The 22,299-nt window shown below is 34.9% G+C and overlaps 2 protein-coding genes across 2 annotated transcripts in view; one reads left to right on the forward strand and one right to left on the reverse strand.

The window, feature by feature from the left end:
- Positions 1–1,330: 1,330 nt before the first annotated feature.
- On the forward strand, positions 1,331–13,709 carry LOC100366984 (GTP-binding protein Rit1-like). Its single transcript, XM_002739360.4, has 5 exons — positions 1,331–1,561; positions 3,945–4,001; positions 6,511–6,584; positions 7,010–7,201; positions 11,718–13,709. Exons 1-5 carry the CDS (start codon positions 1,480–1,482, stop codon positions 11,946–11,948), a joined length of 636 nt encoding a protein of 211 aa, XP_002739406.1. The 5' UTR covers positions 1,331–1,479; the 3' UTR covers positions 11,949–13,709.
- A 2,478-nt stretch (positions 13,710–16,187) lies between these two features.
- Positions 16,188–22,299, reverse strand: part of LOC102805172 (integrator complex subunit 3-like) — a 43,076-nt gene continuing 36,964 nt past the window's right edge. The window contains exons 26-32 of the mRNA XM_006822255.3: positions 22,178–22,294; positions 21,715–21,763; positions 20,908–21,078; positions 19,468–19,556; positions 17,704–17,776; positions 17,229–17,385; positions 16,188–16,795 (exon numbers count right to left, since the gene is read on the reverse strand). Coding sequence (XP_006822318.2) covers positions 16,724–16,795; positions 17,229–17,385; positions 17,704–17,776; positions 19,468–19,556; positions 20,908–21,078; positions 21,715–21,763; positions 22,178–22,294 — 728 coding nt within the window. The 3' untranslated portion in view covers positions 16,188–16,723. The remainder of the gene's footprint in view (positions 16,796–17,228; positions 17,386–17,703; positions 17,777–19,467; positions 19,557–20,907; positions 21,079–21,714; positions 21,764–22,177; positions 22,295–22,299) is intronic.

Genomic DNA, 22,299 nt, shown 5'->3' on the forward strand with positions numbered 1-22,299 from the left:
CAAAGTCGGTCTTCAAAATGATGGCACACGTGCATTTCAAAAATATAAAAAGTGTAAATCATTTTAGATAGAAATTTGATATTCTGAAATACTGCAATAGTAAAAATGTCACAGGAAATTATATTACAAATACATGTAACTGTGTTTTATTTCGCTGAATTATGTTTTATGACGTATGAATAGCTAATATTATTCCACGTGATCACAACCCCCCTTCCCATCGAAATGTTGAACTTTCAAATCTTGACGAGACAACGTGAATTCTTATAACTAGCATACAGCCTATATTAGAAAAAGTAATTTTAGTACTTTACCCTTTAAATATACATTACTTTCATAATTATTTATTTATTTCATTTTTCCTCGTATATTTTTTTCCTGAAAATCTACGATCCTTGGAGTTTATAATGACCAATCAAATGTTGTCACGTGATACACAATGTCGATTATACTCATAATTGCATTACATAGTACTAGTACCGAAATGTCAGGGGGACGGAAGGGTGGAAAGCATGATGGGAAATACAAGGCTCGCGATCGGCCATCCATGCGAAATGTATTTACACTGTGATCGATTTCAAGTATTACGTAATGAAAACACAATCAATGTATGGGTTAGGCATGTTTCGGTTATTTAGTTGTAGACAATTAACAAATTGGAAACTCACACTTTGTTAATCTTTTCTTAATAATAATCATGCCCGTCTGTTATGAGGATGTAGTAGGAAATACTGTCTGTCAGTGATGCATAGGACTCATATATGGCATGGGTCCCATGGATCATGGAGCTAAAAATAGAAAAAAAACATCTTTTTTAACTCTATACATGTTTATATAAAAATAAATATCACGTGACTATGTACGTGACTGTGTACGTAATGTCTTTTGTTTATACTGTAAGAAAAATATTTGTCTTCACATCAGTGTCACAACAGCACAATACTGCTGATGCTGCGGCCGGTTTCGACAAGAATGAGAGCGAGCCTACGTCTCGCTGCGTGACCGAGTTAGATCGTTTCGGTGATGACGGCTAGTGGGCAGGTATTTAGGCACGTTTTGAGACATGTATGTATACGTTTCAGCAGTTATTTATGTTTAATAGCATTATCGATCAGTTTCTGGGTTTCTGACGCGGTCAATGTACCAATTGACGTCATTATGACGTCATTGCTATTTGAAATGTCTACGTCACCATAAATCCCGACTTGTAAACAGCACCACCACGCGTTGACCTTTAGATTTAGGCGGAGTTTGGCTGCATTTGTACAGTATTCTTAGCGATACAATGAGACAAAAATAGCTACTACGCTAAGATTTTACGCAGACCACGCGTTGACCTTTAGATTTAGGCGGAGTTTGGCTGCATTTGTACAGTATTCTTAGCGATACAATGAGACAAAAATAGCTACTACGCTAAGATTTTACGCAGTTTGCACCTAACAAGCTTTGACTGGAACACCGCTAACAATCAGACACCGCATGGAGATCCAGACAACGACGCGAGGTGGCATGCGGGTTTACAAAATTGTGCTGCTTGGCCAGGGAGGCGTCGGAAAAAGTGGTGAGCATAACTATTCGTTTTTTTGCAGAACGTTTAATGTTCATGCTGGCAGTATCGTTCAAATTTGTGATATAAATAGCATTATTCACTTCTATCTGTGGGTATATAATCTTAAAAACCTGGACTTCAGTGATAAACATAGGATTAGTGGCAAGTGTGTGGTGCCTGGGCAGTTTTATTTTGACAATGTAGCGAGTGTTTTGTTGTCGCGATTAACAGACAGCTCGGGTGACGGCGTTTGTTCTGTGCTATATGTGTTTTTTGCAAAGCAGACTGCGATGTGATTTTTATTAGACAGTCGCTGTGTTTAGGAAATAGTTTTCCTCCTACTGCCACGTCTGGATGACGCGTTCAGTGGCTGTTGTAGTTCCGTCCTATAACGCGCATTTGTTAATAGGATGTGCATTGAGTTGGGGTTAACGAACGAAAAACACTCAATTCATGACCTTGTACGCTGCGTTGTTGCCGCATTCCGATCTACTGTAGTCATGGACCTTTTTTTTATTTACTCCAGGATATTACTAAAACAAAAATCCCAGTTTTGAGTTTAGACAAATCACATAATACTAGATTTCAGTTCTGTGATTGTACTATCATAATTTCTGAGCATGGCTGGCTGTGGCAAAGAATTGGCTTTATGCCAATCTCGTCCAGGGTGGTGTTATTTCTTGAGTGTCATAACATTGAACGTAACCTTGACATCAGGAATGTAAACAAAAGGGTAATAATGACATGAATATTAATTATGAAACTTTACTGTATGCAGGTGCCAATGCATATTTCTTATGTTCGGTGTACGATTAGTCAGGACTCAGTTTTAGTGTACCATGGGTACATGGGTGTGGTGCTTTTTATTTATTGTTATTTTTTTAAAACTTTTGTTTATTTACTCTAAACTCAAAATGATTAACCTTTTCACCACCAGTTACTAGTATCTCTCTTTTCATCACAAATTCACAAAATAGTTCTGTTTATAGTCTGCACTATCCTTCAGAAGATTGGGACAAAATTAGTCAAAAAGAATACCGGTAAAAACTGACAATTGACTCAAATTTTGTATGTTGGCTCCAAAATTCGGGTTCATTTTCCAGAAATATTGAAGAATACTGTAAAGGGGGTAATTATTCACTGGGTTTTAATTTAGCTTATTTCGCTGACTGGAAAATGCGCTAAATTAAAACACAGTAAATATGTAAAATTCAGCATAGAACACATTATCTAAATGACAAAACCGTGAGTTTAAAACCCACTGAATATGCCTGAAATGGTAAATCAGTGAAATTTAAACCCAGTGAAAACTAGTCATTTTTACAGTATGTAAAAAAAAACTGCTACATCCATGATGGTTTGGAGAATTACTTACTCCAATATTAGATTAAACATGAATCAAATTTGCCCAGTTACCTACCGGTAGGTTAGTTGTGTTTGTACAGAAAAGTACAATTTGAATATTAGTACTGTAAAATACTTTATTTTTGTTTAGAATTAATTGTTGCTATTTTCACTGAAGGCACGATTCAGTTAATATAAAATCCAGCGAATACATCTATTTTCCTATATTTTACATTTGACTCATCAAAAACCAGTGAGAATAAATTCCGTACAAAACACCCAAAAAGTCTTTTTAGCAAAAATTAATTCAAGCTAAAATAAAGTGTTTCACAGTAGTTATGCATGACAAGATTTATTGTAGTGAAGAAAAATTGTAATAAATGCTGCAATACGAAAGATACAATTCAATATAACTCACTAATGCTGTAACTTTCAGATTTAATTATTTGCCCAAGCTACCCAGAATTGACAGTGCTTTCAACTAAGTTGTGCCAATAGTATAACTTTAATAAACTTGGTTTTTCGATTGTCAGTTAATTCATTGCAATCATCAGATTATGCAGCATCATCAGTTTCTGGTTGTGTTTTTCTGACACCATGGTGTTTGTGATTTCAGACAAAATTTTAGCATCACTGGCACTGCATGTCATAGGACCCCCCAAAAATGTTCAGTGCTACAAAATGTTATGATTTTTCTGCTTTCGCTGCTAAATAGATAAAATATATAAAATTATAGTTTTATTTACATTAAAGCATGACCTACAGGTCTTTCTTCTCAGTTTCAGTTCTGTCATATCTCTACTATGTATTCGATTCACAGTCGAGACACCCCACCACTTTTTCTTTGTTTATTTAGCAGTCACTTGATGTAATTAATATTGACATTAGTGTTATCATAATTTTTGGATATAGTGTTGCAAGGACTACAACAACATGTAAAAATTGTTAGTTATTAATCATTATTATAATTTTTATCAAGCTTTTTCTGTTTTGCCCAACGAAAGTCTACAGTTTACTACATCCTTAATATTAATGTGTTTTTTTTTTGTAGCCCTGACCATGCAGTTTGTCACACATAGTTTTATAGACTATCACGATCCAACAATTGGTAAGTAAAACATGTGGTACATGTTTCATTTCAGCTGCCAATATGGTTTCTGTATACATTGTATCTCTGTATAATGACATTTGGAATGCTTTTTAGCTCCGCTGTCGACTTTGTCGAGCGGAGCTTATCATATGAGTGATTGTCCGTCATCGTCCGTGTTAATGTTTTACTTTTTCGACTTCTTCTTGAAAACTATAAGCCTGAATGCTTTGATACTTGGTGTATATGTACCTTGGGTAGACCTCTCTTAGGTTTGTTCATTTCATGTTGATATCTTCAGTTCTCTAATTTTGGTGAATATTTTTGGTAAAAAGTGATATTTTCGACTTCTTGTTAAAAACCGCAAGTCCAATTGCTTTGATATTACATATATAGGTACTACATGTGGACCTCTCTCAGATTTGTTCATTTTGCAATGATATCTTCAATTCTCTAATTTTGGTGAATATTTTTGTCATTTTTGGTAAAAAGTGATATTTTCGACTTCTTGTTGAAAACAAGAAAATCCCATTGCTTTGATACTTTACATAATGTTCATTTTCTAATGATATCTTCTGTTCTTTAATTGAAATGTGCATTGCTAACAGCGTAGCTATCTCAGCCGACCGGCTGTTTGTTGAGATTTCTGCAGTGATGTAAGTTCTCTCCACGAGATCTGAAAAATGAGATGAAAGTCCACAAGTGCAACACATACTTTGGACCCCAACACCCACTTCATAAGTTCATATAAATATGTACAACATGTACTATCATTAGGGACCCCCCATCTCCAACTAGGCAATATTACAACATGAACCACCCCTCCTCTATCAAGGATTAACTCCTCATATGGGATGACCCCCTCCCCCCAAATGTTGTGTAATGGTTCTGATAACAGCATATTTTTTTTTTTTTTAAACTTATCACAATACTGATAAGGCAAGGAAAAAAAAAGGCAGAAATCTCAGCATGTGCTAACATTTGTCATTCTTCAAGTTTAGAGAGGAATTACAGCATTTGTGTTCATGTTAGCTGGGACCCATTTCGAGACCCTTTTGACACCCACTCAGCTCATGCTGAAATCACGTCCTCAATTTTCGATGTTAGTTGCCCAAAAGCTGGTAGATGACTTCATGTTGAACATTCATTAATTTCATTCATTACTATAGTATCCGTCCATATCTAACTGCAGTTCCATCCATCATTCATTACTATAGTATCCGACCATATCTAGCTGCAGTTCCATCCATCATTCATTACTATAGTACCCGATCATATCTAGCTGCAGTTCCATCCATCATTCATTACTATAGTACCCGACCATATCTAGCTGCAGTTCCATCCATCATTCATTACTATAGTACCCGACCATATCTAGCTGCAGTTCCATCCATCATTCATTACTATAGTATCCGACCATATCTAGCTGCAGTTCCATCCATCATTCATTACTATAGTATCCGACCATATCTAGCTGCAGTTCCATCCATCATTCATTACTATAGTATCCGACCATATCTAGCTGCAGTTCCATCCATCATTCATTACTATAGTATCCGACCATATCTAGCTGCAGTTCCATCCATCATTCATTACTATAGTACCCGACCATATCTAGCTGCAGTTCCATCCATCATTCATTACTATAGTACCCGACCATATCTAGCTGCAGTTCCATCCATCATTCATTACTATAGTACCCGACCATATCTAGCTGCAGTTCCATCCATCATTCATTACTATAGTATCCGACCATATCTAGCTGCAGTTCCATCCATCATTCATTACTATAGTATCCGACCATATCTAGCTGCAGTTCCATCCATCATTCATTACTATAGTATCCGTCCATATCTAGCTGCAGTTCCATCCATCATTCATTACTATAGTATCCGACCATATCTAGCTGCAGTTCCATCCATCATTCATTACTATAGTACCCGACCATATCTAGCTGCAGTTCCATCCATCATTCATTACTATGGTACCCGACCATATCTAGCTGCAGTTCCATCCATCATTCATTACTATAGTATCCGACCATATCTAGCTGCAGTTCCATCCATCATTCATTACTATAGTATCCGACCATATCTAGCTGCAGTTGCATCCATCATTCATTACTATAGTATCCGACCATATCTAGCTGCAGTTCCATCCATCATTCATTACTATAGTATCCGACCATATCTAGCTGCAGTTGCATCCATCATTCATTACTATAGTATCCGACCATATCTAGCTGCAGTTGCATCCATCATTCATTACTATAGTATCCGACCATATCTAGCTGCAGTTGCATCCATCATTCATTACTATAGTATCCGACCATATCTAGCTGCAGTTGCATCCATCATTCATTACTATAGTATCCGACCATATCTAGCTGCAGTTGCATCCATCATTCATTACTATAGTATCCGACCATATCTAGCTGCAGTTCCATCCATCATCATGTTATTAGGCTATTAGGTTGAATCTCCACAGCCAGTAATTTCTAATGTTTCTCCTTTTAATTTATTGTTTGCAGAGGATGCTTACCAACAGCAAGTTAGGATAGATGGAGAGACTGGTTTATTAGATATACTTGACACAGCAGGACAGGTATTAATTTCACTCTAAATTGTGCACATGTTGGATTGTATTATATATAAAACAGAATCTTTTATTGCACTTTAGAGACCCCCCCCCCACAATTTTGACAAAAATCATTTGTTTATTATTGCTACAATGACAAACCAATAGACAGATTTGAGTTATAGTGTCATCATTTAGTTTCCGTGCAAGATTGGGGTGTTGATTTCTAACTCGCAAAATTTGTTTACTAGTTTCTCCGGTTCCTGTCAATCTAATGTGCTATTAAACATTTATGTGGCACCCCTGGACATAGACGAAATTGGAGCATTTTTACACTAGACCCTAAGTTTCTATGGTAATGGCTGAACTCAAACCTCTTTTATTGTGCTGTAACTTTTGTTGCAAATTAATTTCTTATTGTTCACTGTCTTTTTTGCTTTTGTTTTACACAGGCTGAATTTACTGCCATGAGAGATCAGTATATGAGAGGTGGGGAAGGCTTTATTATATGCTACTCAATCACAGACAGGCGGAGTTTTCAAGAAGCTGCTGAGGTGAAAAAGTTAATAGAACGTGTGAGAAAGACAGATGATATACCTATTGTTTTAGTCGGCAATAAGTATGACTTAGAAAATATGAGAAAGGTAAAGCTCATTTTTAAGTCTATTTGGGCCAGTCCAAGGGATTACATTCCATATTTCATCTTATGAGAACAATACCAGCTCATTAAGTATTATTAGTCCCCGTTCGGACGAAGTCCGAAAACGGGGACTTATAATTCGGTCCCCGTCTGTCCGAAGTCATATCTCAGAATCCCTTTGACCGATTCCGTTCATTCTTTGCATGTGCCTAGTACTTTATGTGGGGCACATGCAGTGGTTTAGCGATTTGATTCAAAATGGCCGACTGGCAGCCATCTTGTTTTTTGAAAATGTTGTATTTTGGACATGCTTTGTCAGTTTTCATTCAAACTTGGTACATAGATTATACATGTTGGGATACATGTCCATGACGATTTATTTCACAATTGGATCAAAGATGGTCGACTGGCAGGTATCTTGTTTTTTTTTTTTATGCGGTATCTTGGACGTGCTCTGTCAGTTTTCATTCAAATTTGGCACATACATGTACTTTATACATGTTAGGATGCATGTCCATGACAATTTGTTTCAAAATCTGGTCAAGGATGGCCGATTGACAGCCATCTGACTTTTTGACCTTACTGCTATATTTCCACAATTTATGTACACATACATCATACATATCAGTGTGTTTCATAATCAGATCAAAGATGGCCGAATAATGGCTGTTTTTATTTTTGGCCATATTACTACTACAAAGAACTCGTGTTTTGATGTAAATAAACAATCTGTTGTATGCGCCACTTGGAACTCAAGTTTCAAAGACACGCTTGCGACAACCCCTCTGCTTTAATATGACGAGCACAAAGAGAACTTTCAAAAATTTTACGGGACTGTGTCATTTTCAATGACTTGTTAATTTAGTGACATGGGGCTACAAAATAAGACAGAATACTATGATGAAATGCGTGTCAGAATTTTACTGTTGACACAACAAACCCATTCCCTTCATTTTTATGAATATTCATACATTTCATTTGCAGTTGAAACCAAATAGCTAATCAATGAGTGTAGTATGTAATTGTGTCATTTGAAAAAGTTCCATTGTCATTTCATCCAAAAATATCTCATTTCAGATTCATGAAAATGAAGGAAATAGGTTTGTTGGGTCAATAGTATATAAGAGGTCTATATTTAAAAGTAGAGGTGGAAAAACTGTCAATCTCTAATTGTAATTTTAGTTTTTGACTCCCATGTGCGAAGCACAAAATGGGAGTCTTTGCAGTTAGTGTGTCTGTATGTGTGTATGTGTGTATGTGTGTATGTGTGTGTGTATGTGTGTCCGACTGTTCCACTGCTATCTCAAGAACCATACATCGGTTTTTGATGAAACTTGGTGCATAGATGCTCTGGGCCAATGCGCAGATTTGATTAGGTTTTGGTAAAAATCCATGCTCGTTAATTACCTAATTTGCATGATAATTAGCTAATTTTTAGCTGTTCTATGACTGTTCCACTGATATCTAAAGAACCACTCATTGGATTTTGATGAAACTTGGTACATAGATGCTCTGAACATATGCGCAGATTTGATTAATTTTTGGTAAAAATCCGTGCATATTAATTACCTAATTTACATGATAATTAGCTATTTTTTAGTGGTTCCATGACTGTTCCACTGATATCTAAACAACCACTCATTGGATTTTGATGAAACTTGGTACATAGATGCTCTGAACTAATGCTAGGTTTTGATTAGTTTTTGGTAATAATCCGTGGATACTAATTACCTAATTTGCATAATGATTAGTCAATTTTCGGTTTTTCCACTGATATCTCAAGTACTAATCATCACATTTCAAATGAAACTTGGTACATAGATGTCATACGACACTGCACAGACCTGATAGTTTTTATGGTAATATCAGTACATATTAATTACCTAATTTGCATAATTAATTAATTTTCAGCATTTGATATAAGTAGTCAGCATTACATTTCAATGAAACTTGGTACTTACATACTCAAGGACTATGCAGAGATTGATTGTTTTCGATAAATATTTGTGCATATTAATCACCTAATTTGCATAATTAGTTAATTTTCAGCTTTTCCATGGGTATCTCAAGTACTAATCATCGCATTTCAATGAAACTTGGTACATAGATCCTTAAGGACTATGCAGAGACCTGATTAGTTTTAGGGTAAATAATTGTGCATATTAATTACCTAATTTGCATAATTAATTTTCAGCTTTTCTACTGATATCTAAAGTACTAATCATTTACATTTCAATGAATCTAGAATTATGCAGACCCAATTAGTTTCCGGTAAATATTTGTGCATATTAATCACCTAATTTGCATAATTAACCAACTTTCACACTGATATCTCAGGTACTATACATCACATATTAATGAATGTACATGGATGCTGTAGGACAATAGACAGACCTGAATAATTGTGGGTTACAATCTGTACATATTAATTACCTAATTTGCATAATTAACCAATTTTAAGCTTTCACACTGATATCTAAAGTACCGTAAAAACTCCAAAATTTCGACCGGTTTTAAATAATTGGCGTTAGAAATGTGACATGTTTTTAGAGTCGTGGCCGAGTTGTAACTCAAAATCTAAACAAAGTCATCAATCAGTGAGTATTATGACAAGCAAAACAAAACATCAAGACGCGCAGAAGAGGTCAGCACAAAACTAATAGGTCAAAAGACAAAGCTGTCTCGCACTACCTAGGAAAACTTGCGAATGTTCGAAGTACAGGTACCCATTGGACAAAAGATACATGGAAGTTTAGCAAACTATCTCCCCGACCCAGTGCAATGTATCCGGTTAGAATCAAAGCTCACGTGTCCCTTATTTGAGGGACCAAATTCTGCCGTAAATTCGCCCTTGGATTAAAAAATAAAATGGGATTTAAGAAAATAAAATGGGACTTTTAAGGTGTATTTTGGCGTCATTTTTCGGACATTTCAATCAATCCTGCCGGCTAAAATAGAGTCTAAGTTTTACCGTAGTCATTGACGTCTGTCTATTCAAGAGTACACGTGTATGATTTTTATCGTGACTAGCGTGAGCGGGTAAGCTTCCTTTCGAGAATGAGCTGTTATCACTGTGAACAATGTTAAATTATTCTTCAGATGACCAGTTTATTTTTTAAAAACAACTATTTTTTTTATTTAAAAAAAAATCATGCCGTTTTCGCATCAAAATCCAAGCCAAAATATCGTACTACAACATCAATCTCTTCACATTGCGTTCAATAACATTAACATATTTAAATAAGCTATGGTAATTTGAACACGTTGGCATCATCCAGCTTTTTGATTGGTTAATTAGCGATTTGACCTAAGAGAACATGGCGGATATCCTACAGCATCAAACGTTTATAGGAGACCGGAATCATTCGCTTACGATGAAACTTAGTTGACTTTTATTTGTATTTCATAACCATTCAACAAATTTATTTTGTGTACATTATTATAATCACTACTGAGTACAGTAATAATCAACAATTCAGAAACGCAGCATGCCGAGATTTTTGTGTTCGTTTTTATTTGAAACTTCGTTTATTTAGAATATATTTTCGTTACCAATAAAATAAAAATCTCTCAGTCAATCAGAAACCCGGATTCATGCCTTCGAGGAAGGTCCCGTTTGAACGCTCACATCGGTTTTTTTTTTCGTTTGGGGGAAAACTAAAACTGGTCGCAATTTTCGAATAAGAATGAGTCGGCAATTTTTAGTGGAGTCGAAAATTTGGAGGTAAATAAAACACCGAAACCCGGCAAATAAATAGCCAATCGAATTTTTAGAGGGGTCGAAATTTTGGAGTTTTCACGGTACTAATTATTCCATTTCAATGAAACTTAGTACAAAGATGCTCTAGGACAATGTACAAACCTAATTAGTTTGGGGTAAAAATCTGTTCATATTAATTCCCTAATAAGCATAATAATTCATAATTTTTTGGTTCTAATCACATGTCAATTAAACTTGGAGACATAGATTTTCTGTTACATTGCGCAGACCTCATTAGTTTTACACTCAAATCTGGTCATATTAATTTTCTGATTTGCATAATTAGTTTTCAGCTAAGTAATTTCGAATTATATTTAATGTGTCTCCAATACTCTCGGCACATGGGAGTTCTTTCTAAGCTTTCTTTGATTGTTCATGTTGTGCGCAAATTTAATCAGTTATCAACTTCTAATGAAAAGATTTCTTGTACAGTAATTATTATAAAGCATGTAAAATTGAAAAGTGTTTCCACCGAAATGATTGGAGAATGTGAAAAGAGAATTGATAACTTTTGTACTACCATATTTGTAGTGAACGTTTAATGAAATTACAAAGGTGTTTCTATGTTCAAAACACTATTCTGTTCTCTGTTTTATTCTGAAATCGAAGTCAATAACCACTTGTTGTATAACAATGAACAGGAATCTGGCATGCATAATTTATACAATATATAGTGTCATATTAATTTAGATTTTCAGCAATTTATTGATTTTCACTGTGGCAGACATAATACACATATTATTGTGACTTTTTGAAATAGGTATCAAAAGAAGAAGGAGAAGCGTTAGCAAGGGAGTTTGGATGCCCGTTTTTTGAAACTTCCGCAGCTTTGAGACACTTTGTTGATGATGTCTTTCACACTCTAGTAAGAGAAATCAGGAGAAAAGAAAAAGAAGCACTTCTAGAAATGGAAAAACGATCTAAAAAGAAACAACGAATGCAGAGAATAAGAAGTCTGTTTTCATTGAAAAGGCGGAATAAGTGTGAATAGGTGGTCGCTGTTTATAATACTTGGACTGCACACTTGACTATCACTTGGATGTGTACCTTTACAGACATTACGTTGAATGTATACAGTCCTGGGATGAACTTTAGTCATATGCAAGAAGATATTATTTTGTATGATGTGAAACTATTTTTTCTGACAAGTCACTTGATCCATCATATACTTCAATGTGTTGACATCTCACTGTAATAAAGGATGAAGAGAGGGTTTACAAACTGTTTGAGACAATAACATGGATACAATGTATGGTTGGAATCACTAGATGCGAGTCTTCTCATTGCCACATGCCCTCCAATCACTTACAAAGGATGCTAACATGTTGCTTAGCAATTGGTATGCAAAGTATACATGACATACAGTGAAAGGCAACTATTTGTATAATTTGTATGCAAAGTATACATGACATACAGTGAAAGGCAACTATTTGTATAATTGGTATGCAAAGTATACATGACATACAGTGAAAGGCAACTATTTGTACAATTGGTATGCAAAGTATACATGACATACAGTGAAAGGCAACTATTTGTATAATTGGTATGCAAAGTATACATGACATACAGTGAAAGGCAACTATTTGTATAATTTGTAGATTTATAAAAGCTTTATGTGAATTGGAAAAACTACAAACTTACCAATACGGCATCTGCAAAGCCCACTTGCATTTTTATACTGTATTGGTGTAAAGCCTTCAACATGAATTTAGTAAAGTACCAATATCAAAAGTTCTCTGGTTGCTATGTTACAAAGTTAAGCTCTCTGGTTGCTATGTTGCTGAATGTGTGCTTGCATTAATACATGGGTTTGATTTGCAGTTCAATCTTTTCAGTGTCAAAGTCAACTTCAGTAACCATCCACAAAATAGTTCCATTCATATAAAATGTTGACAAAAGTTTTCAAATGTTTTGATCACAAACTTAAAGCAATGTTGAATTTAGTTGTTTTAGTCCAAAAATTAAGACTGAAAATTTGACAAATTTACATCAATTTTAAGAATGAACAAAACTTGGCACTCAAAGTATTATCCGATTTCCCTGCCATAGATGTCTTGGAATATACGTATTGATGGATACATTGCAAAAATTAGATTTTATCCTGTTTCATCGGTGGGTATGAATAAATTATTTCATATTTTATGAATCCGAAATTTTTGATGTCCAGAAATAAATCTGCCCTCTTTTTCTTGCAAGATCAACATTGTTGTGTTCTACTATAGCCTAGCAACCTGGTTGTTTAAGTAATCACATGAAAAGATTAATATGTGCAATTTATTGTAAATGCATATACAGCTGATTTTGTCTTTATTGGTCTGTCATTTTTTCCATAAAATCCCCTTGCCTATATAGACAATCGTAGACTCAATGCTAAGTAATGCATTGAAGAACTGTACAGAGGTCTTCCAGAATAACTGGTATGTAGTTTATTGTGGAAAGCCCCATAATAGGAACTGTACAGAGGTCTTCCAGAATAACTGGTATGTAGTTTATTGTGGAAAGCCCCATAATAGTTATAAGTACTGCATAGTGGCCTTATATTTTCAGAGGATAATAGCGAGTCAATCTGTACCTCAGAATTTCTTTCACCCAGATTTTAATTGTCAATATCGTTGAATTGATACTGGCCCAGAGCCGATAATATTTTTTATTATTTATTTATTAATGTTTGTAAATATATATGTAACACCGCACTACAGTGATCGTTTTGGAAGCCTTGATTTTATATTTTAATTAAATTCAAGCTACCATATCTTGTATTGTTGTGATAATTATTAATATTAGTGTATTCCTAGGAGATTATTTTTTCAAGATTGACCTTCCCAAGCATATAAAACAACCCATATCGGTACATTAAAAACCAGTCTTTGTGCTCCTACACAAGTGAAATGTATCATATTTGTTTACACATGCATCATGGCTGAAAATGTTTGGTAAATTTGGTGGTCCAACTAATATAGGACTACATAATGCACACATACATTTTAAGGCCCAGAAACTAATTCTAGTAAATTTGTTTTTCTGAAATTTTCCCAGAATCCAAAACTTGCTAGGATTGTTGTAACTGCTTCATCGTCGATGTTGAACAGGATTAGTGTAGACAAGAGTAGTAACCTAAATTAAATTCTGTCCAATGGTTGGATAATCTGTTCCATTTTTATTTCTATGCAAATGTTTCTGCAGAGTTGGCAAAGAAAATGCCTATCCTGTGACACAGGGAATGTTCACATGTGTTTTAATGACACCTACACTCCAGATCAATACTTTACATTAAAAGATTGTCATTGACAGAGCATTTTCCTTCTGGGTTTTTAAATAGAAACATTTCTATTTGTCAGTAGCATACTTTTCAATACAGTATTCAGATGTGTTGTTTTCATCATGTAGTAAATTTCCAATCAAAAAGTGACAAGTATATTTTCCCTGCCATAACTCTGGTCTGTATGTTCCCATAAAAAGTTTGCTTAGATATATTGCTGTGCTATTTGAGAACTTGTAGACTATTCATAATGAACCTTGAAATTCGTATAACTGTACAATCTGTATTAGACCCTGTAGCTTCTATTAAAATGGTACAATGCAACAAAGGGGATGCGGCTTCTATTAGTGCCTCTATATATATATATATATATATATATATGATAAATGATTAATTTTTGGTTCTCAATTATTAGTCCCCGTTCGGACGAAGTCCGAAAACGGAGACTTGTAATTCGGTCTCCGTCCGTGCGGAGTCATATCTCAGAATCCCTTTGACCGATTCTGTTCATTCTTTGCATATGCCTAGTACGATTTATTTCGCAATTGGATCAAAGATGATCGACTGGCAGGCATCTTGTTTGTTTTTTTATACGGTATCTTGGACGTGCTCTGTCAGTTTTCATTCAAATTTGGCACATACTTGGTACATGTACTTTATACATGTTGGGATGCATGTCGATGACAATTTGTTTCAAAATCTGGTCAAGGATGGCTGATTGACAGCCATCTGACTTTTTGGCCTTACTACTATATTTCCATTATTTATGTATCATTTTCATTCGTATTTGGCACATACATCATACATATCAGTGTGTTTCATAATCAGATCAAAGATGGCCGAATAACTGCAGTTTTTATTTTTGGCCATATTACTACTACATGGAACACGTGTTTTGATGGAAATAAACAATCTGTTGTATACGCCACTTGGAACTCAAGGACATGCTCGCAACAATTCTCCGCTTTAATATGACGAGCACAAAGAGAACTTTCAAAAAATTAACGGGGACTGTCATTTTCAATGACTTGTTCAAAAAGAATGGGTGCGACTTCTATTAGGGATGCAGCTTCTAATACAGATTTTACGGTACTGGAAGTTCAAAATGTTTTTATACTATTATCAATACATACACCAGCACTTATTTAATTGATATCATCACCAGTGTGATGAACAACAGCCAGTATTGTTTGTATCACGATTTCTTATTCGTTATTTAATATCAAGAATCTCAATAGACAAGGTGATAATATTTACCTTTGTTTACATCGAGCTATTACCTAGCAAGTTACAAAATATGACGAGAGACCAACAACTACCGGTAGTTTATATGGTTGCTTTGAAAGTCAGGATGTAAAAAAAGTTGACTTGGAAGAATAAAAGAAGTTTGTGGTGATGTAAATGTTGCTTTGAGTGTCGGGGAAAAGTTTTCAGTAATGTCAGAACAATTGGAATGTTGGCTGGAATGTCATAAAAAACTTGAAAATAGATTGTGACTAAAATGGCTTTGAAAGTCAGAAAAGTTGTCTGGAATAATCCAAACATTGACTGCAAAGAGAAAATGATAGATTGTGGAGTCATAAAAGTTGCTTTGAAAGACGAAAAACTGTCTTGCATGGTGCGAACAAATGTTTTTCTGAATGTTACAAATGTTTGCTGAAAAGTAATCAGTCACAAAAGTTGCTTTGATATGTGAGCGCCCAGCTTTCATCAATCAAAACACATCATTCTAAATTACATTGTATGTTTGAGGTCACAAGGTGATAAAATTGTAATTACACCTATGAGGTATAAAACCTTTATGGACACTTCCACCACACAAGTTGTGTCCAGTATGTTAAGAATAAAATTGTCTGAGAAATACCAAAAACAGTTTGTAAACTTCAAAGTTACGTTACAAAAGTTGTCTGGATCTAAGAGCCTGCTTAGTACCAAGAGGCATGGACAGGGGGAGGTTGCATAAACAAACTATTGTCTAATGTTGATCATATATTTATTTCTGTAACAGTTGGAATTATACAGACATGATTTTATAAAAAGAATTTTTAAAAAAAGTGACTGCAAGACACAATCCTCTGTACAAAGTATCTGAATATTAAATGGTAGCAATCACAAATGAATCACTTTCATAGCAATGGATCACCATAGAGGGCGTTGTTCAGTCAACTCTAACCAAACTTGAAGCTACCCTTCTACTACATTATTTGTCCCAGCATTAATTGGAAACCTTTCTAAAATGAACAGCTTTAACAGTCCTAACACCAAACTGTATAGTTTTTCTCATTTCGTTTGGTGTCAATGAAATATAAAATATTGATACCAGTTTGTTTGTAGATCATTTACATGAAGATATATCCATGTGACCAACCTAGCTTGATCTGAGACTAGACTAGCATTACAACAAAGTGGTGGTACAATGTACAGTGAATAATAAGAGTTGTTGATGATGGGTTGTGACTAATCACGCATTTCAGAATAACATTGAAAATCTACAATCTATACAAATTTTAGTCGCTATCTGAACCATTGCCAGTGGGTTTCCTTCGTTTCTTTAATCTAGGAGGCACCACATCTTCATCCTAGTTAAAATAAAAGATTGAGTAAGAACAAACAAACATGTTCAGAATGGACGAATGTATGAGACATATATAACATTTTAACATGATTGGTCAAGGCATATAGGAGAAAATGACCAAGAAGAGCATTCACTAAAACAAATACCCATATACTCCTTAGATCCAGTTGAATGACAGAAATGCTTGATTTTGTAAAATCTTTAGTATAAAAATGGCCAGCATTCAGCTAACGAGAAATGGATATTGAATGAATGGACGTGTATATGAATCTAAATATGCATGATGTATATGTGAAGTTTGAAACTGATCAGTCAAATCATGCCTGATATATAAGTGGGGATGCACAGATGGGGGTTGGGGTCAACCCACAAGATCCTGTTTTCAGATTTTGTTCAAACAAAAAGTAAAAAGTACAAATGTTTTTTCTCAGACTTACTTCACTTTCTGAGGAGGAACTTTCAATAGGTTTATTTCTACCACTTGTGGAGGTTGTGGTTGACCTTGGTGTATAACTACCAGTTGTTTTCCTCTTGCTACGAGTTGTACGAAAACTTTCACTCAGTTCCTCTGTTAGAGCAAACAAGTCCCCATACCTACATATTAAAAATGGACATCAACATTTTAATGAGACTGGTTATCCTTTAAATTTCCCAGAAATGTTTGTCAACCGCAGACAATATTGTAATGCTACTTTTAGAGAATTCACCAAAAGTGCACAAATGTAGGAGGTCTGATGCAACAGAGTATATTTGGATCCATAATTAGTACAATCATCATAACCACATTATTATATAGTACATCCTCCTGGTGTGGGAAACATTGGAGTGAACTTGTTTTGAAATAGGTCAACCATCTTGTACTTAGTACATAAGGGCTGGCAGGATAAGGGTTAAGTAGTAATGAAAACTCACTTCATCTTTTGTGAATCATCACACACTCCTTGTAAAAGTGTTAGACCAATCAGAAATGCTTCTTGATTAAAAACTGAAAGGTAAGAGAGAATATCTAGTGTGAACATGGAGAAACTGTTTTCTATCACAGAATTGGGATCTGGTGTTTTGCAATAAATATGTCAACATACTTACAAATATCACACTGGTTAAGCTGTGGCATTTTGTCATTAATATTTTCATACATGTACACTCCGTATACTCATTACAAATTTATGAAAAAAATTGCCTTATACATGTCAAGTTTGCTGGAGTACTTATCTTAAACAGCCTAGGTGACATTTTAATTTGTACCTATACAGAGCAACATGTGGCAACAAGAATATGTTGAAGTGTCCTCGAAACTGTATCCATCTCAGTGTGCACTATGCAGAATGTACTATCATAGCTCATTGCTTAGCAACAAAACACAACTATGGACACAAAAGCTTTTATGTTGTTTATATGCAGCGATTGAGAAAGCACTCACCAGCAGAGACTGCAGTGACAACAAAAAAGACATGAACAATGTGAACATTCGTATAATTTTAAAACATGTCAATCTCTTCACTAGATACTACCTAGCACCACTGTTTGGTTTGTTAGTTGTTTGTGTGTTGAACATGCTTATGGTAATACCTAGTTGGCTTCGGTAAAGTAGAAATATACACACCCAGACTGTTCTTTTGTTATTGTTCCTCGTTCGGACAAAGTCCGAAAACGGGGACTTATAATTTGGTCTCCGTCCGTGCGTCCATCCAGAGTCATATCTCAGAATCCCTTTGACCGATTCCATTCATTCTTTGCATGTGCCTAGTACTTTATGTGGGACATATGCACATGCAATGGTTTAGCGATTCGATTCAAAATGGCCGACTGGCAGCCATCTTGTTTTTTGAAAATGTTGTATTTTGGACATGCTCTGTCAGTCTTCATTCAAACTTGGTACATAGATTATACATGTTAGGATACATGTCCATGATGATTTATTTCACAATTGGATCAAAGATGGCCGACTGGCAGCCATCTTGTTTTTTGAAAATGTTGTATTTTGGACATGCTTTGTCAGTTTTCATTCAAATTTAGTACATAGATCATACATGTTAGGATACATGTCCCCGACCGTCCGTGAGTTCCTGAGTCTGTCCGTCTGTTCATCCGTGTGTCTGTCCGTCAGTCTGTCCAGAGTCATATTTCAGAATCCTGTGAACAGATTCCGTTCATTCTTTGCATGTGCCTAGTACCTTATGTGGTACATATGCACATGCAGTGGTTTAGCGATTTGATTTAAAATGGCCGACTGGCAGCCATCTTGTTTTTTGAAAATGTTGTATTTTGGACATGCTTTGTCAGTTGTCATTCAAACTTGGTACATAGAATATGCATGTTAGGATACATGTTCATGACGATTTATTTCGCAATTGGATCAAAGATGATCGACTGGCAGGCATCTCATCTCGAATAACGGCTGTTTTTATTTTTGGCCATATTACTACTACACGGAACACATGTTTTGATGTAAATAAACAATCTGTTGTATACGCCACTTGGAACTCAAGTTTCAAGGACACGCTTGCGACAATCCCTCCGCTTTAATATGACAAGCTCAAAGAGAACTTTCAAAAATTTAATGGGGACTGTGTCATTTTCAATGACTTGTTCTCATTATGCATCTCTGCTTGTGAATAATAAACAAAATTTAGTGTTCGTTGTTGTATCATAAACAGCAAAAACAATAATACTCACATGTACATTGTTTTGTAACAGGTGTTAATTTCAGTGCATCTAGATGACCTAGTACTTGATTTACAGACGGTAAAGGAAATTTAGTTGGCCTGCAATGAATAATACAAGAAAGCACTGATGTGAGAGCAATATATAGAAGATTTCAAAATTTTTGATCGTGTATTTATTAAATAAGTGTAGTAATTTTTATACCCCCCCCCCCGAGAATTTTATAAATTACATAGTCACACATTTTGAAATGCTATTTATATATGTGTGCATTTCATCTGTTTCATTGGCAGAAACCTCACAGATATTAGCATTGGAATCGTTATTTGTGTTCATGTGTTCTAAAGGTCTTAGAGCGTTCTATTCATTCACATACAGGAATGCCGTCTCCTGCATATGTTTATCAACTGCAATTATACAAATAATTAATTATACATCAATGTATTTACGGTTATAGAGAAACATTTAAATTAGATTGCAAGCTAGTTCTGTGGTCTTTACAATAATTTAGCAATCAATAGTGGTGGTTCAGTGAAGAAAAAGAATCTTGTGTGGTGCCACTGTAAGGTTGGGAGATCTAGAAATGGTGAAATCATCAAATGTCTTTTTCAAACTATCTGTATATAGTAAGAACATTCAGATTGATCATATTTCAAACAGTTTTCACAAAAATAATTTATCTGGTCATCAAACAATCTATTTTTTGGAATTTTAAAAGGTGACTAGTTAGTGACATCACAATTTCAAATTATGTGAAATATTAAAAATAATAAACTAAATATGCAAATAAACAAGACATGTACCTTAATATTAAACATCAAGTATTTTTTTATTTGCTGAGAATAAATAGATGTTGTTTTTAAACAATAGAAAACAGACAAAAAGAAAAAAAGTGGGCTGTGGTCTGCTTTTTAACTTAGCCACCTCAATGCCAGTAACCATATTATGCACCATTTCTAAAACCAATTATCTTTCTTTGTCAGGTAATTTTGATGTACAAAAATGTACACAATTTTACAGTACAGAATTTAAGCCATACAAAGTCAGACAGGATTTATTATCAGTTTATAGAAATGAGCAGTGCTGTTGATAGCAGTGCAAGTGTTACCAAACATCAAGTAATGAGCAGTGCTGTTGATAGCAGTGCAAGTGTTACCAAACATCAAGTAATGAGCAGTGCTGTTGATAGCAGTGTAAGTGTTACCAAACATCAAGTAATGAGCAGTGCTGTTGATAGCAGTGCAAGTGTTACCAAACATCAAGTAATGAGCAGTGCTGTTGATAGCAGTGCAAGTGTTACCAAACATCAAGTAATGAGCAGTGCTGTTGATAGCAGTGCAAGTGTTACCAAACATCAAGTAATGAGCAGTGCTGTTGATAGCAGTGTAAGTGTTACCAAACATCAAGTAATGTTCTGAACAAGTTCATAAATTTATGGATAATGTATTATACCTGGGTTTTTGTCTTTTAGCAGCAGTGCACACCTTACCACATACTGTCTTCACAAGCTCAGAAAATACTTTGTCATCTTGAAGTGCCCAATGTGAGAGTATTGATATGGTGAACTTGTCACAATCCACTACTGGTCTGTTTAAAATTGGCCTCAGTAAATCAAAATTGGCACTGTAGAGAAAATTTAAATCATTATTTAACAAGACATGATGTCTCTGTTATTGAATAGTAAACAAAACTTAAATAAGTCAGCCACGTTGAAATGAATTGATATGTGTGTACAAATTTTGTTTACAATCTTTCAAGGCATTCATCAATACAAAATGTCTTACAGTAGTTCATTTTCTATCTCATCTGAACAACAAAATGACACACAACAAGTCTCTATTATTTTCAATTCATGTACCGCGTCTGAGTGAAATCTGTCTATGCATCACAATGATCCAGGTTCCAGAATGGCAATAATGCTTGATTTTGGTGCTTATTGAACATCAAAATGGCTGCCAGTCAGCCATTCTGAAAAATGATTAACAACATGACAGGCATTAGTAACCCACAATTGGCAATATCAATACCAAGTTTTAATAAAATCAGTCTGAGAAATGGTTGATGACAAATTAATATTTTGTGGTTTGTGACAAGAATGGTCACCAGTCAGTAAAAAGAATGAACAAACACAAAACACAAGTTCTGTGTGTCCAGAACTAACTTAAACACATTTGCTCATGTAAGCATGGTAAAAAATGCCCATGCAGATAATGATAATCACATACATGATAATGTCATGGCAACAATTCAACAACTCACGTTTCATTTTTCAGCATTAATAGAATACTTGTCAGAGCCTCTGGGTGGTCTGCAAATAAAGACGATCATATAAGTTGGAATATTAATTAAGTATATAATCAAGCTCTAATATGAGAACTCTTCTGGGATATAAAGTTGAAATGAACAATTTTGCTATCCTAGGCAGTTTTTGAATCATTGATTACCATGAGTGATGCAACTGGTGTTTCCATCCATTTGCTTCTATCATTGCAAAAAATGCTCAAGTAAATGTTGTGGGGTGTGCATCTTTTGATGTAAATTTGCATACTGAAATCAGGCAGGTGTTTTTATGAGCAAGATCTGCATAATATGTAACTTAATATTTATAACCTAACTCATACATCACAAAGCCTGGGGTGAACACTTACAAGACTTACAATCATTTCATATGACAATCACCAACAAATGCACAACAGACTTTGTCAGAAAACTGACATCTTACCTTTGTAAGTAAGCTTAGGTGTTAAATCTGTTAACTGATCCACAGGCACATCATCATGAGCTATTAACAGCTGCCAAACACAGTACTGTTCAAATGTCTCCCATTCCAGTGTAATTTCTGGA

Source organism: Saccoglossus kowalevskii, chromosome 13 (assembly GCF_978046115.1).
Source record: "Saccoglossus kowalevskii chromosome 13, keSacKowa6.1, whole genome shotgun sequence".
In the NCBI taxonomy this organism is placed as follows: Eukaryota; Metazoa; Hemichordata; class Enteropneusta; family Harrimaniidae; genus Saccoglossus; species Saccoglossus kowalevskii.